General features: G+C 43.5%; 1 protein-coding gene across 1 annotated transcript; it reads left to right on the forward strand.

Moving 5' to 3' along the window:
• The first annotated feature begins 1,819 nt into the window (after positions 1 to 1,819).
• LOC147089579 (putative G protein-coupled receptor 139) lies at positions 1,820 to 14,308 on the forward strand. The gene is made up of 4 exons (XM_085977012.1): positions 1,820 to 1,889; positions 3,059 to 3,160; positions 11,859 to 11,900; positions 12,860 to 14,308. The coding sequence occupies exons 1-4, from the start codon at positions 1,820 to 1,822 to the stop codon at positions 13,777 to 13,779; spliced, it is 1,134 nt and encodes a 377-aa protein (XP_085833138.1). The 3' UTR covers positions 13,780 to 14,308.
• The last annotated feature ends 265 nt before the right edge of the window (positions 14,309 to 14,573 follow it).

Here is a 14,573-nt window from a genome sequence, read left to right on the forward strand (position 1 = left end):
TTGTAAATAAGAAACGCGACGTCAATTTGCACACAGCAAGTTCCCACAAACAGTAATATGATAATGACCAGACAATCTGTTTTTTAGTGATGCTGGTTGAGGGATATACTTTGGCCAGCAAGCTGGTGAGAACACCCCTGCTCTTCTCTCTCTCCCGGCAGGACTGTGTCTCGCTCAGTCTGCCTCTCACTATATCTGCTCTCTTCTGTCTCCTTCTGTCTCAGCTTCTTTGTCTATTTTAAAGTCCAAGTAACTTTTCATTTTTTACGACATGCTGATGCAGGAGCTGAGACTATATCCTGGGTATTGGGAGACAGGGAATCTCTCAGTCAGTTTAACATGCTGTATTATTCTATGATTCTGCGAGCGATGTAAATGATGCTGATCATTTTCCAGCTCCACATTACCACTTTGCTTCTGTGCTCCTGTGTCAGGATGTCTGAGTGGTTAATTCGTTGAACTTAATATCCAACGTATTCATGTCCATGTGCGTTCGGACCCCACTCCTGGTAAGGGTCATGTTCAATCTTCACTGGTCACGTTGCCACCCACATTTATATTGTACCCTGTTATTTAATCACTCTTTCCCTCTCTCCCATTTCATATTCTATTATGTCTCGCACCTTCACATCTGAAACCTTCACTCGTCTGCATTCCTTTCACCTCTCTCTGTGTCCCGCACTCTCTCTAAATGTTAGAACCATAGAATGATGCTATAAAAAGGACATAAAAATCACTGGAGAGAAGTGAAAGAAAGTATAATAAGGATGGTACCAGAACTGAGAAATTACAACAATTGGAAAAAAGATTTAACAAATTGGTGTTGTTTTCTTTAGAAATTGATGACTTTGAGGTGACCTGATAGAAGTCTTTAAATTATGAATGCGTTGTACAGGGTAGATGAGAAGAGAATGTTTCCACTTGTGGGAGAATCCAAAACAAGGGACCATCAACACAAGATATTTACCAATAAATCCAATGGGAAAATAAGGAGACATTTTTTTCTCGTTGAGTGGTAAGAATGTGGAACTCGCTCTCACAGTCACTGGTTGAGGAAACAAGCTTAGTTATCTTCAAAAGAAAACAATACCACTTCATGCACTAAAAGGGGTAGATGGTCTTGGATGAGAATCGTGTGGAGTATTAGACCTGCATGGACAACTTGGGGCGAATGATCTGTTTCTGTGTTGTACGTTCTGTGTAATAGAGAGACCTAACACTAAACTAATTAATTAATTAAATGAATAAATGAAATAGCGGGAGCGCAGGAGATGTGTTGCTGCTGCAATATTTGGGAGCTGGTGGACATTTTTGCCCAGGGTGACTACATCTGTGGTAAGTGTCTGCGGCTTTAGGAACTTCGGCTTCGAGTTGGGGAGCTGGAGTCCGAGCTGCAGACATTGCGAGACATCAGGGAGGGAGAAAGTTACCTCACCTTTTGGTCCAGGAGGTAGCCGCACCCCTTAGATTAAATATTTTAGAATTGACAGGTGGTCACAAAAGGAGGGTGTGACTGCGAGTGAGGCAGGTACCGGGATTCAGGAGGTAGTATTGATTGAGCCTCAGTCCCTGCACTTGTTCAATAGATTCGAGGCTCTTGCAACCCTTGTGAACAGGTGCGGGGACTGTGGGGAGGACCAGTAAACTGACCACGGCACCATGGTACAGGAAGCCGTTCAAGTGGGGGGAGTAAAAAGAAGGTGGTTGTAATAATTGACAGTATAGATAGGGGTTAGACACTGTTCTCTGCAGACAGGAGCGTTAGCCCCGAAGCCCATGTTGCCTACCCTGTGCCAGAGTAAAGGACATTTCCTCCGGGATGGAGAAGAACTTGGATTGGGAAGGGGATGAACCAGTTGTCGAGGATCAAGTAGTTACCAACGACATAGGTAGGTCAAAGAAAGAGGCTCTGCAGAGAGATTTTGAGCAGCTATGGAATAAATTAAAAAGCAGAACCACAAAGGTCATCATCTCTGGATTATTACCAGAGCCGCGAGCAAATGGGCATCGGGGCAATAGGATCAGTGAGATGAATGCGTGGCTCAAGGATTGGTGTGTGAGAAGTGGATTTCGATTCATGGGACACCAGTACTGGGGACAGAGATAAATGTTCCTTTGGGATGGACTACACATGAACCAGGCTGGGACCAGAGTTCTAGCGAATCGAATAACTAGGGAGGTAGATAGGGTGTAATACTAAACCAGCTGGGTGGATGGGGGGAGAGTCCCGGTGCAGGGAAATGTAGAATGATAAAGAGAAAAGACCAGGAAGCAGTGCAGGAAAGTGAGTAGGATAAGCATAACCAGATTGTGTCAGAAAGGGAGAGAGTGTACAAACCATGTAGTGCACAAACAAGTAGGATCCAGGTAAAAAAAAAATGATATTATAACAAATAGGGCCAAAATACAAAAAAAAGTTACGATTTCTAAAAATGATAAAAAGACAATTCTAAATGCACTGCATCTGAATGCAAGAAGCATTCATAATAAGGTAGATGAATTAACAGCACAAATAGGTATAAATGGATACGATATAATTGTGATTACAGAAACATGGCTGCAGTGTGACCAAAGTTGGAAGCTGAATATACAAGGATATTCAAAATTTTGGAAGGACAGGCGAAAAGGTAAAGGAGGCGTGGTGCCGTTGTTTATGAAGGATGAATCCAGAGCAATAATGAGAAAGGATATAGGCTCAGAAAATCAATATGTAGAATCAGTCTGGGTGGAGCCAAGAAGCTCCAAGGGGTAGAAAACATTGGTGGGAGTTGTCTATAGGTGACCAAATGAAAGTGGTAATGTAGGGGATGGCATTAACAGAAAATTAGAGATGCATATAACAAGGGCACTACAGTAATCATGAGCGACTTTAATCTACTTATAAACTGGCCAAACCAAATTAGCAATAATACTGTGGAGGATGAATTCCTGGAGCTTGTACCAGATGCTTTTTTAGTCCAGTACATTGAGCAGCCAACGAGGGGAAAGTCTATCATAGATTGGGTATTGTGCAATGAGAAAGGGGTTAATTATAATCTTGTTGTGCGGGGTCTTTTAGGTAAGAGCAGTCATAACATGATGGAATTCTTCATTTATATGGAAAGTGAAGGTATCCAATTAGAAAATAGGGCCCTAAATCTAATCAAAGGAAACTACGAAGGTATGAGCAGTGCGTTGGCTATGATAGATTGGGGAGCTTCATTAAAATGCATGATGGTGGATGTGCAATCGCTAATATTGAAGGAACAAATGCATGAATTGCAACAGTTACAGATTTCTTTCTGGTGCAAAAACACAAAAGGAAAAGCAGCGCAACTATGGGGAACAAAAGAAATTAATGGTAGTGTTAGATCCAAAGAGGAGGCATATAAAGTTGCCAGAAAAAGTAGCAAGCCTGAGGATTGGAAGCAGTGTAGAGTTCAGCAAAAAATGACCAGGAAATTGATTTAGAGGGGCAAAATAGAGTATGAGAGAAAACTTGCAAGTAATATAAAAGCGAACTATAAAGGCTTCTACAAGTATGTAAAAAGAAATATATTAGTGAAGAAAAATGTAGTACCCTTACCGTCAGAAACGTGAGAATTTATATTGGGGTGCAAGGAAATGGCTGAGCAATTAAACAAATACTGTGGTTCTGCTTCACGGAAGAGGACACAAATGACTTCCCAGGAATGCTAGGGAGCCAAGTGTCTAGTCAGAAGGAGGAATTAAAGGAAATTAGTAATAGTAAAAAAATAGTGCTGGAGAATTTTATAGGACTGAAAGCAGATAAAACCCCCAGGGCCTGTTAATCTGCATCCCAGAGTATTACAGAGGTAGCCATGGAAATACTGGGTGCATTGGTTGTCATCTTCCAAAATTCTATAGATTATGAAACACTGCCTGCAGATTAGCGGGTGGCAAATGTAACCCCACTATTTAATAAAGGAGGGCGAGAGAAAACGGAGTACAGACTGGTTAGCCTAACATCAGTAGTAGGGAAAATGCTAGAGTCTATTATAAAGGATGTGATATCAGGACACTTAGAAAATATCAACGGGATTAGATAAAGTAAACATGGATTTATGAAAGTGAATTCGTGTTTGGCAAAGCTACTAGAGATTTTTGAGGATGTAACTTGTAGAATAGATAAGGGAGAACAAGTGGATTTGGTGTATTTGGATTTACAGAAGGCTTTTGATAAAGTCCCACATAAGAGATTAGTGTGCAAAAGTAAAACACATGGGATTGGGGGTAATATATTGGCATGGATTGAAACTTGGTTAACAGACAGGAAACAGAGAGTAGGAATAAATGGGTAGTTTCTGGGGTGGCAGGCAGTGACTAGTGGAGTAGTGCAAGTATCAGTGTTTGGGCCCCAACTATTCACAATATATATCAATGATTTGGATGAAGGAACCAAATGTAATATTTCCAAGTTTGCTGACGGCAGGAAACTTGGTGGGAATGTGAGTTGTGAGGAGGAAGCAAGGAGGCTTCAAGGGGATTTATTCAAGTTGTGTGAGTGGGCAAATACAAGGCAGATGCAGCATAACGAGGCTAAATGTGAAGTTATCCACTTCGGTAGGAAGAAAATAAAGGCAGAGTATTAATGACATGGTGATATATTGGGAAATGTTGATGTGCAAAGCGACCAGTTTGTCCGTGAACACCAGTCACTGAAATCAAACATGCAGGTGCAGCAAGCAGTTAGGAAGGCAAATTGCATGTTGGCCTCCATTGCAAGAGGATTTGAGTACAGGAGTAAGGATGTCTTACAACAGTTATGCAGGGAATAACAACAGAAAATGCTGGAAAAACTCAGCAGGCCAGGCAACATCCGTGGAGAGAAAATAGAGTCAACGCTTCGGGTCAAACCCATTGTCAAGACTGGAAAAGCAAAGGAAATTAAATAGATTGAGAGACCAGGCTGGGAGAGAACAAAAGAGAAGTTCGTACGGATGGCCCCGAGCTTTTGGTCGCCTGTCATTTTAACTCACCGCCCCATTCCAACTCAGAGCTCCCTGTACTCGGGCTCTTGCATTGTTCCACGGAGGCTCAGCGTAAGCTCGAGGAACAGCACCTCATCTTCCGATTAGGCACTTTACAACCTTCTGGACTCAATATCGAGTTCAACAATTTCAGATCATAACCTCGGCCCCCAATACATTTTTACTTATTTTTTATCCATACCTTTGCTTTGGCCCTTCCCCCCCTTTATTTCTCTTCCACATGGCAGCTGTCTCCCATTCTGCCACCGCATTTCACACCTAATCCAGAGCCCTCTTTTGTCTCCACTTGTCCTATCACCGTCTCGTCTCGTTTTTAATACCTCTTAATGTCTCTTTACTTCTCAATTGTTCACTCCCAGCCTGACCTCTTAATCTATTTCATTTCCTGTGCTTTTCCAGTCTGGACAAAGGGTTTGACCTGGAACGTTGACTCTGTTTTCTCTCCACGGATGTTGCCTGGTCTGCTGAGCTTTTCCAGCATTTTCTGTTGTTATTTCGGATTTCCAGCATCTGCAGTATTTTGCTATCATTACAGCTATACAGGGCCTTGGTGAGACCACACCTGGAGTACTGTGTGCAGATTTGGTCGCATTAACTAAGAAAGGATATACTTGCCATAGAGGGAGTACAGCGATGGTTCACAAGACTGATTCCTGGGATGGCGGGACTGTCATATGAGGAGAGATTGGGTCGACTAGACCTGTATTCACGAGAGTTCAGAAGAATAAGATGGGATCTCATTGAAACGTACACAATTCTGACAGGAGCTAGATAGACTGGATGCAGGGAGGGTGTTTCCCCTTGCTGGGCGGTCGTAACGATGGGTGACAGTCCCAGGATACAGGATAGGATTTTTAGGACTGAGGTGAGGAGACATTTCTTCACTCAGAGGGTGCTGAACCTATGGAATTCTCTACCACAGGAGGCTGTGGATTCCAACTCACTGAATGTAATGACGAATCTGATAGCTAGATTGCTAGACACAAAAGGCATCGGGGTATGGTGAGAGAGCGGGAATATTGTACTGAGAGAGATGATCAGCCATGATCATATTGAAGGGCCGAATGGCCTACTCCTGCTCCTATTTTACTATGTTTCTATGTTAAACGTGCAGAGTGGCAGAAAAAAATAGAGAGTAACTCTCGGGAAATTGATGAATTTTCCACATTTTAAATACCCAGAACAGGGGACACCAATTTCTAATAGAAGGGCCGCAGGCTGAAGGCCAGAAGGGAGTGTGCAGAATCCCTGGAAAGTGCAACCTTTGTCGCGCTGATGCTTGAGCTATTTTAGTCGGTAGATTGCATGAAATGATGCAGATCAAGTAAAATAGGAAAAACAGTCGGGGTGTTATAATGTCGAATTTAAACGTCGTAATTCAATATTCCTTTTTCCAAGACAGTTAGGAATAACCGGACCTGAACTCGATAGGATTCGAACCTGGGCGAGGAAAACAACCAAATGTGGTTTAACTTGTTTATCGCCTTACCCACATGGCCACGATTACCTTTCACCAGTGCGAGTCAATGCTACTCAGTTAAAATCGTAACGATGCAACATTCTACAGCAGCCGAGCATTTAGGATTCAATCGTCTAACACTACACGCTGCAGAAAATTCAAAAAGTGACAATCTCCTGTCAGATTTTGTATTTTGTTCCATTTTTATTCATTGAGGATACCCGTTCATTGTTTTTCCCAATCCATTGATGGTTCCAGTCCATTGTTTTTCCCAATCCATTGATGGTTCCAGTCCATTGTTTTTCCCAATCCATTGATGGTTCCAGTCCATTGTTTTTCCCAATCCATTGATGGTTCCAGTTCATTGTTTTTCCCAATCCATTGATGGTTCCAGTCCATTGTTTTTCCCAATCCATTGATGGTTCCAGTCCATTGTTTTTCCCAATCCATTGATGGTTCCAGTCCATTGTTTTTCCCAATCCATTGATGGTTCCAGTCCATTGTTTTTCCCAATCCATTGATGGTTCCAGTTCATTGTTTTTCCCAATCCATTGATGGTTCCAGTCCATTGTTTTTCCCAATCCATTGATGGTTCCAGTCCATTGTTTTTCCCAATCCATTGATGGTTCCAGTCCATTGTTTTTCCCAATCCATTGATGATTCCAGTCCATTGTTTTTCCCAATCCATTGATGGTTCCAGTCCATTGTTTTTCCCAATCCATTGATGGTTCCAGTCCATTGTTTTTCCCAATCCATTGATGGTTCCAGTCCATTGTTTTTCCCAATCCATTGATGGTTCCAGTCCATTGTTTTTCCCAATCCATTGATGGTTCCAGTCCATTGTTTTTCCCAATCCATTGATGGTTCCAGTCCATTGTTTTTCCCAATCCATTGATGGTTCCAGTCCATTGATTTTTCCAATCCGTTGCGGGTTCCTATCCATTGATTTTCCCAAAGCATTGATGCTTACAGTACATCGATTTTCCCAATCCATTGAAGGATCCAGTTTCTCTCTCTTTTTATCTGCCTCTCTCTGTGCAGTAGAAGTCTACAGAGAAAAATATAAGACAATACACAATCTTACAGGATTGTATTGAACGGAGACTGTTTGGTGAGTGGATTCACTGGAAAGGCGATGGAAGCAGTTTCAATCGCAACTTACAAAAGGGAAGCGGATATATACTTGAAAAGTGAATATTAGCAGGGCTATTGGGAAAGAGCAGCGTGGAGTGGGGTTAATTGGATTGCTCTTTCAAAAAGTCAGCACAGGCACGATGATCTGAATGGCCTCATTCCGTGCTCTGTCATTCCATGATTCCATGAGTCTATGCAGAAGCAGACCCGTTACTTACACCCAGATCACATTAATTTCAAATTTCTCAGCAAGTGCTTTATGTAATTGGATGACCGAGTGGTTAAGACTGTTGGATTTCAAATCCTATGGTGTTTCTCTTGGGTTCGACCTCCTCTCGGGGTAAGGGTGTAATTCAATCTTTCCTTGTCCCATTGCCACCCCCTTTTGTCTTGCACCTCCTCTGCCAGAACCTCTCTCTCTGTCTGACTCGGACTCTCTCTTTGAAGGAAGCAGCTGCTAGTCTGGGCCTGCGACAGATGGTTAGAGATTCAGCATGGGGGAAAAAAACCGACGTTTCCTCGTCCTCACCAATCTACTTGTCGCAGATACATCCGTCCATAACAGCATTGTATGATGTAACCAACGCACAGTAATTGAGGATACAAAGTCTCGCTTTCCCACTCAAGACACCCATCCATCGTTTTGTTTGGGAGGACCACCGTGATAAATGCGATACATTCAGTACTGATAGAGCAACACAAATCTGGGCATCATGAGGCGTTGTGGGCCATCAGCAGCAACACAATTGCATTCCTCCACAATCTGTAACATCATGACCCGGCATATCCTTCACTCTACCATTACCATCAAGCCAGGGAACCAATTCTGGTTCAACAAGGAGTGTAGAAGAGCATGCCAGAAGCAGCATCAGGTGTACCTAAAAATGCGGTGCCTACCTGGGGAAGCTGTAACACAAGACTACATGCATGCTAAAAAGCGGATGCAGCATGCTATAGAAAGGGCTAAGCGATCCCAAATCAACGGAGCAGTTAAAAGCTCTGAACTCCTGCCACATCCATTCGTGAATGGTGTGGATCATTAAACAACTAATGGGAGGAGGAGGCTCCTTGAATATCCCCATCCTCAATGATGGTGGAGCACAGCTCGTGAGTGCTAAAGACAAGGCTGAAGCGTTTGCAACCAACTTCAGCCAAGTAGATGATCCATATAGGCCTCCTCCTGAAGTCCCCACTTCCATAGAAGCCAGTCTTCAGCCAATTCGATTCACTCCCGTGATAGCAAGAAATGACTAAGCACGCTGCATAGAGCAATGGATATGGGCCCCGAAAAAATCCCGGCTGTCGTGCTGAAGACCTGTGCTCTAGAACTAGCCGCTCCTCTACCCAAGCTGTTCTAGTGCAGCTACAACACTGGCATCTATCCGACAATTTGGAAAACTGCCCAGGAATGTCCTGTCCACGAAAAGCAGGACAAATACAATCTGGCCAATTACCGCCCCATCAGTCTAATCTTGATCATCGGCAAAGTGAAGGAAGATGTCGCCAATAGTGAAATTAAGTGTTACTTACTCATGAATAACCAGCTCACTGCTGCCTCACTGATGGTCCGTCATGCCCACTCGGCTCCAGACCTCATTACAGACTTTGTCCAAACATGGACAAAGAAGCGGAATTCCAGAGGTGAGGTGAGAGTGACTGCCCTTGATATTAAGTCAGCATTTGACCGAGTGTGGCATCAAGGATCACGTCGTAACTGAAGTTAATGGGAATCAGGGGCAAAACGCTCCACTGGTTGGAGTCGTACCTCACAAAAAGGATGATGGTTGTGGTGGTTGGTGTTCAATCATCGCAAGTGCAGGGCATCGCTGCAGATGTTCCTCAGGGTAGTGTCCTAGGCCCAAACATACTGACATGCTACATCAATGACCTTCCCTCTAACATATGTTTAGAAATGAGGATGTTCGCTGATGACTGCACAGTGTTCCGTTCCATTCATTCAGACAATGAAGCAATCCGTGTCCGCATGCAGCAAGGCCTGGACGACTTTAAGGCTTGGGCTGATAAGTGGCAGGTAAATTTTGCACCACACATCTGCCATGCGATGACTATCTCCAACAAGCAAGAGTCTAAACACTGCACTTTGAATTTCAATGGAATTAACAACGCCGAACCCCACACCATCAACATCCTAGGGGTTCACCGTTGACAAGAAGCTTAACTGGACCAGCCACATAAATAATGTTGCAACAAGAGCAGGTCAGAGGCTAGGTATTCTGTGGCGCTTGTCTCACCTCCTGACTCCCCAAGTCATTTCCACAATTTACAAGGCACACGTAAGGATAGAGTTGGTGCACTCTCCACTTGGCTGGATAAGTGCAGCTCCAGCAAAACCCAAGAAGCTCGACACCATCCAGGACAAATCATCCCACTTGATTGGCATCCTATCCACCAAGTTAAACATTCACTCCCTCCACCAGTGGCGTACAATGCCTGCAGTGTGTAACATCTACAAGATGCACTGCAGCAACTCACCAAGGCTCCTTCAGCGGCACCACCCAAACCCGCGAACTCATCCACCTAGAAGTACAAGGGCAGCAGGGGCATGGGAACCCACACCATCCTGATTTGAAGTATATCGCTGAACCTTCATCGTCGTTGGGTCAAAATCCTGGAACTCCCTCCCTAACAGCACTGTGGGAGTACATTCACCATACAGACTGCAGCAGTTCAAGAAGGTGGCTCACCACCACCTTCTCAAGGGAAATTAGAGATGAGCAATAAATGCTGGCCTTGCCAGCGATGCCCACATCACAAAAACGAATACAAAAATATCCTGCTACTCAACAGTTTCAGCTCTCCTTCGACAGATCTGCCTGGGACACATGAATCACTTGTTGGCCTTATTCTACTTTGCCAAAATCGTCCATTTCTCTAGCTTTATATTAAAGAGGAACTATCACCGCCAGTATAATTTATGCAGTGCCAGCCTCCTCGTCAAACCTCGCTCCCCCGCCCCCTCGAACACCATTACCAGAAGCTCATGGACCTCTTGATCAATACCATTCCCACCGCCAATTTAGTTTTTTTTGAAGCTTCTGCACGTTCTCCTGTCCCATTTAATCCATATTTGCCAATGATCTCCCCTTGTTATAACGTTCAATCCACATCCTAATGTAGTTGCTCACCTATCTCATTTAACGCCCTCTCCAAGCTCATCTTTGTCAAGAAACTTACATCTTCCTCCTTGACCCCATTCTCACTAAACTGCTGACAATGGAAAATCCCTCCGTGTCCCTATTGCTAATTGACACAGTTGCTCTTTCCATCTCTTCAGGTAATGCCGCTTTCTTTTCAAATCAGCTATCATGAACCCCCTCCGCTGAAAGGGCACCCTGGAGCGGCGTGTCCTTGCACAAACCATGTCCTCCTCAAATGTCTTGAATTGAATGTGTTGTTGCCATTCTTTCCAGAAACTCTATCCTTGAATCTATCCAATCACCATTCAGCCCCTCTCACAGCCCTGTATTAAAATCACAAATAATATCATCTATGATTGTGATCACGGTGCATTATCCCTCTTTGCCCTGCATGACCTTTCTGCAGCCTATGAGATGTCGGCCATCTCCTCCCAATAAAGGGGATGATGGTGTCAGCATTGCAGAAGCAATGAAATGGAAAGTGAGAGTGATCGAGAGTGAAAGAGAGAACAGGGGAAGAGAATGACAGGAAGAAATGAGAGAGAGTGAAAGGGAGAGGGGAAGCAAGATGTTACATTTGAACTGAGAGGGATTGCAAAACTGGATTTGTGACAATCAGATAGAAGAGAGGGCAAGAGAGTAAAATATGACAGACTGTGTAAAGGGAAATGTGAGAGAGGAGGTATGATTGGAAAAGAGAAAGACTGAAAGACCGCATTCCAGAATGTTTATAAAGTACAATTCACATTAATATGATAAACGTGTAACTTTCTTTAATTTATTATGCTTGGAATTAAAATAATATATCATGTTCTACTTGGATCTTTTAGTCCTTGTTCCTAACGGTGAACACCATCTGGTTCATAAGAAATGGGTCCTTGACTTAGGAGTTTGACTTTGAAAAGCCAGATGGTGCCAACACCATGTTTATTCAGCATCCTGTAACTAATTACAGTAGGGATACAATCTAATAGCACCAGTAGGGATTCACTGCATTATAAATATGCCACTACCTTATCTTAGTTTCTTCATTAGTGTAGTTGGAGTGATCGCTTCCAACACCAGTAGGCATCCTCTTCACACAGAAGATGAATTTTGTATTGCTTTATTGGATAGAGGTCGTATACTACCCCGTTCTCGCGGCAATTGGGGTACCTGGTAAGTGATTTTCAGAATGTAGTGTGTCGGATTCGCTGTTTAACGCACCGTGTTGCTATTGACAGACAGTGCCTGGTAAAAAAAATAGATTGTTCTTCAAGTCTTTGTCATGCACTGAGTTAGGAATATCAATGCTTGTCAGATTGGTTAAATCAAATGATAACGGGAGACAACTCAATACAGGTATTATGTTATTTTCGCCATTATTTTTTCACAATTTAACCCCAATTTGCTGTTTTGTACTCACTATTTACAGGTTGAATTTGTTTGCTCCGCCTACTCTCTTTTATCCTTGATGTTTTCTTTCCTGCTTCTCAATTTTATCCTTGGCAGTCACTTCTCTCCTACTCACTTTGTTCTAAGTATCATAGTACTTGTTTCTCCTTTTATCAGTCATGTTATTTTGCATCCTGCTCCCTTATATTCTTGGTTTTGTCTTCATTCTTGCTCCTATAATCCTTGTTGTTGCTGCCTCTCCTGCTCCGTCTGTCTTTGTTGTTCTCTCCAATTCCGCTCTTTCTTCTGTGGTGTTCTCTTCTCTCCTGCCCCTCTTATTCTTGATGTTTACTTCTCTCGTATTGTCTTTTATCTTTCGTGCTCTCTTCTGTCCTGGTCCCTATTATCCTTGGTGTTGCCCTCCCACTTCTCCACTTTTTCCTTGCTGTTGCGATTTCCCCTGGATCCTTTTATCTTCAGCATTGGCTTATTTTATGGACCGTTCTAGTTTAGAATTGCCAGTGGAAACTGAACGTGATAGCTCACAGAAAACGAATCTTCTGATTGATGAAGTGTAATTGGCCTACGACGTCGCAACACTATCCAGCGGCATGAGCCGCTCCGTCAGGAAAGGAGAGGAAACGCCATGGGGAATTATTCAATATCGCATGCACGTGAGACCAGTTTATATTTCACATTTTGCACTGGTTAATGATTGTAATGTTTTGTTCCTATACCCACAGTAAACTTGGCGGCTATTGTGATCCTGTCCCGTGGAAAGTGCGGTCTCTCCAAATGCATCACTCGCTACCTGGTGGCCATGGCGACGGCGGATCTCATGGTGATTGTCTGTAATGTGATATTACATCGGATCGCTGAGCTTTATTGGTGGTACTCTTTCCTGTACTACACTCCTGTGTGTAGAATCATTCTCTACCTGTCTCCTACTGCCATTGACAGTTCTGTTTGGTTAACGGTTGCTTTTTCCTTTGATCGGTCTGTAGCCATTTGTTGCCAGAAGCTGAAAACAAAATATTGCACCGAGAAAATCGCTAGTGTGGTTATAGTGACTTTGGGCGCGCTGTTCTGTTTGAAGAACATCCCCTGGCCCTTTGTTTATCTTCATAATGTGATAATTAACAATATACGGCGGGGATGCCTTGTACCGTCACAGTTTTATACTCTACCCACATGGATAGCTTTTTCTTGGATTGAGCAGCTGTTGACCCCATTGCTTCCATTTTGTTTAATCTTGCTATTTAACGCTCTCACCGTCAGACGCATTTTAGAGGCCAATCGGGCGCGGACGAGCCTCCGGAACCTTAGCAATGGTGAGAATGACAAGGACCCTGAGAGAAGGAACCGCAGAAGGTCTATCGTTTTACTTTTTGCTATATCCGGCAGTTTTATCCTGCTCTGGATGACCACGGTAGCCTATTTCTTATCTTATCGAATTGTTGGCGCCTTTCACCGCAGATCTTTGCTCATTGCGTTTGGAATATTTCAACAAGCAGGAATTAAGCTTCAGCTCCTGAGTTCCTGCACCAACACGGCTATTTACACAGTGACCCAGAGTAAGTTCAGAGAGGAGCTGCTCAAAGCGCTCAAACATCCCTTTAATCTAATTCATAAATTACTTAAATTATGCAAATGGCAGAACTGACTTCCCTAACTTCGCATTTCAATTTCAATTCACAGCCATCACCTACATTTAGCAAAGGGACTGAGCAACAGGGGACAGCACGCATCCTGGAAATTCCTTTATTGTCGTTCTTCGGGATAGGCATTAATTTATTGGTCACGCATAATACTGGCGTTGTGGATCCACTACTCCTTGCTGAAATCAGCCGGCTTTCCATTTTGAGTTTAATCTAGGGCAGTCACAAGCGGACGCTTTCTATCAGGGCGGCCGATCTGCAACATCAGTTTCACACCAGCGCATCAAGTCTACAATATAAAACACTTGGGCGACAGTGACACCGATTCCTGTTTTACACTTGTCCCGATATTGTTTTTCACTTAAATCGGTGGGGATAATTTTAACTGTTTTACAATAGTGTAAAATATGCGATATCTTTTGAGCCACTCATTAAATGCCCGACAAAAGCGTCATTTCCATCAATGCCGAAAGATGAAATTCTGTGGTGTTAAATGTCTGTGGTGTAGTGGGGATAGCTGGTAAATAAAGAGCCCTAGAGCATACCTGTAACTGGGGTATTGAATAAACTTTTAAAGTAATTAAAGGGGTAAGTCATGGCAGGAGAGTTCAGACCCGTGCTCTGCTCCTCCTGCTCTATGTGGGAAGTCAGGGATGCTGCCAGTGTCCCTGATGACCATGTGTGCAGGAAATGCATCCAGCTGCAGCTACTTGTAGACCGCATTGCGGCGCTCGAGCTGCGGGTGGATGAATTTTGGAGCATGCGCGATGCTGAAAGGCTCGTGGATAACACGTTTAGC

This window comes from Somniosus microcephalus, unplaced genomic scaffold (genome assembly GCF_052327205.1).
Source record: "Somniosus microcephalus isolate GS21.2 unplaced genomic scaffold, FLI_Smic_1.0 unresolved_chr4, whole genome shotgun sequence".
NCBI lineage: Eukaryota > Metazoa > Chordata > Chondrichthyes > Squaliformes > Somniosidae > Somniosus > Somniosus microcephalus.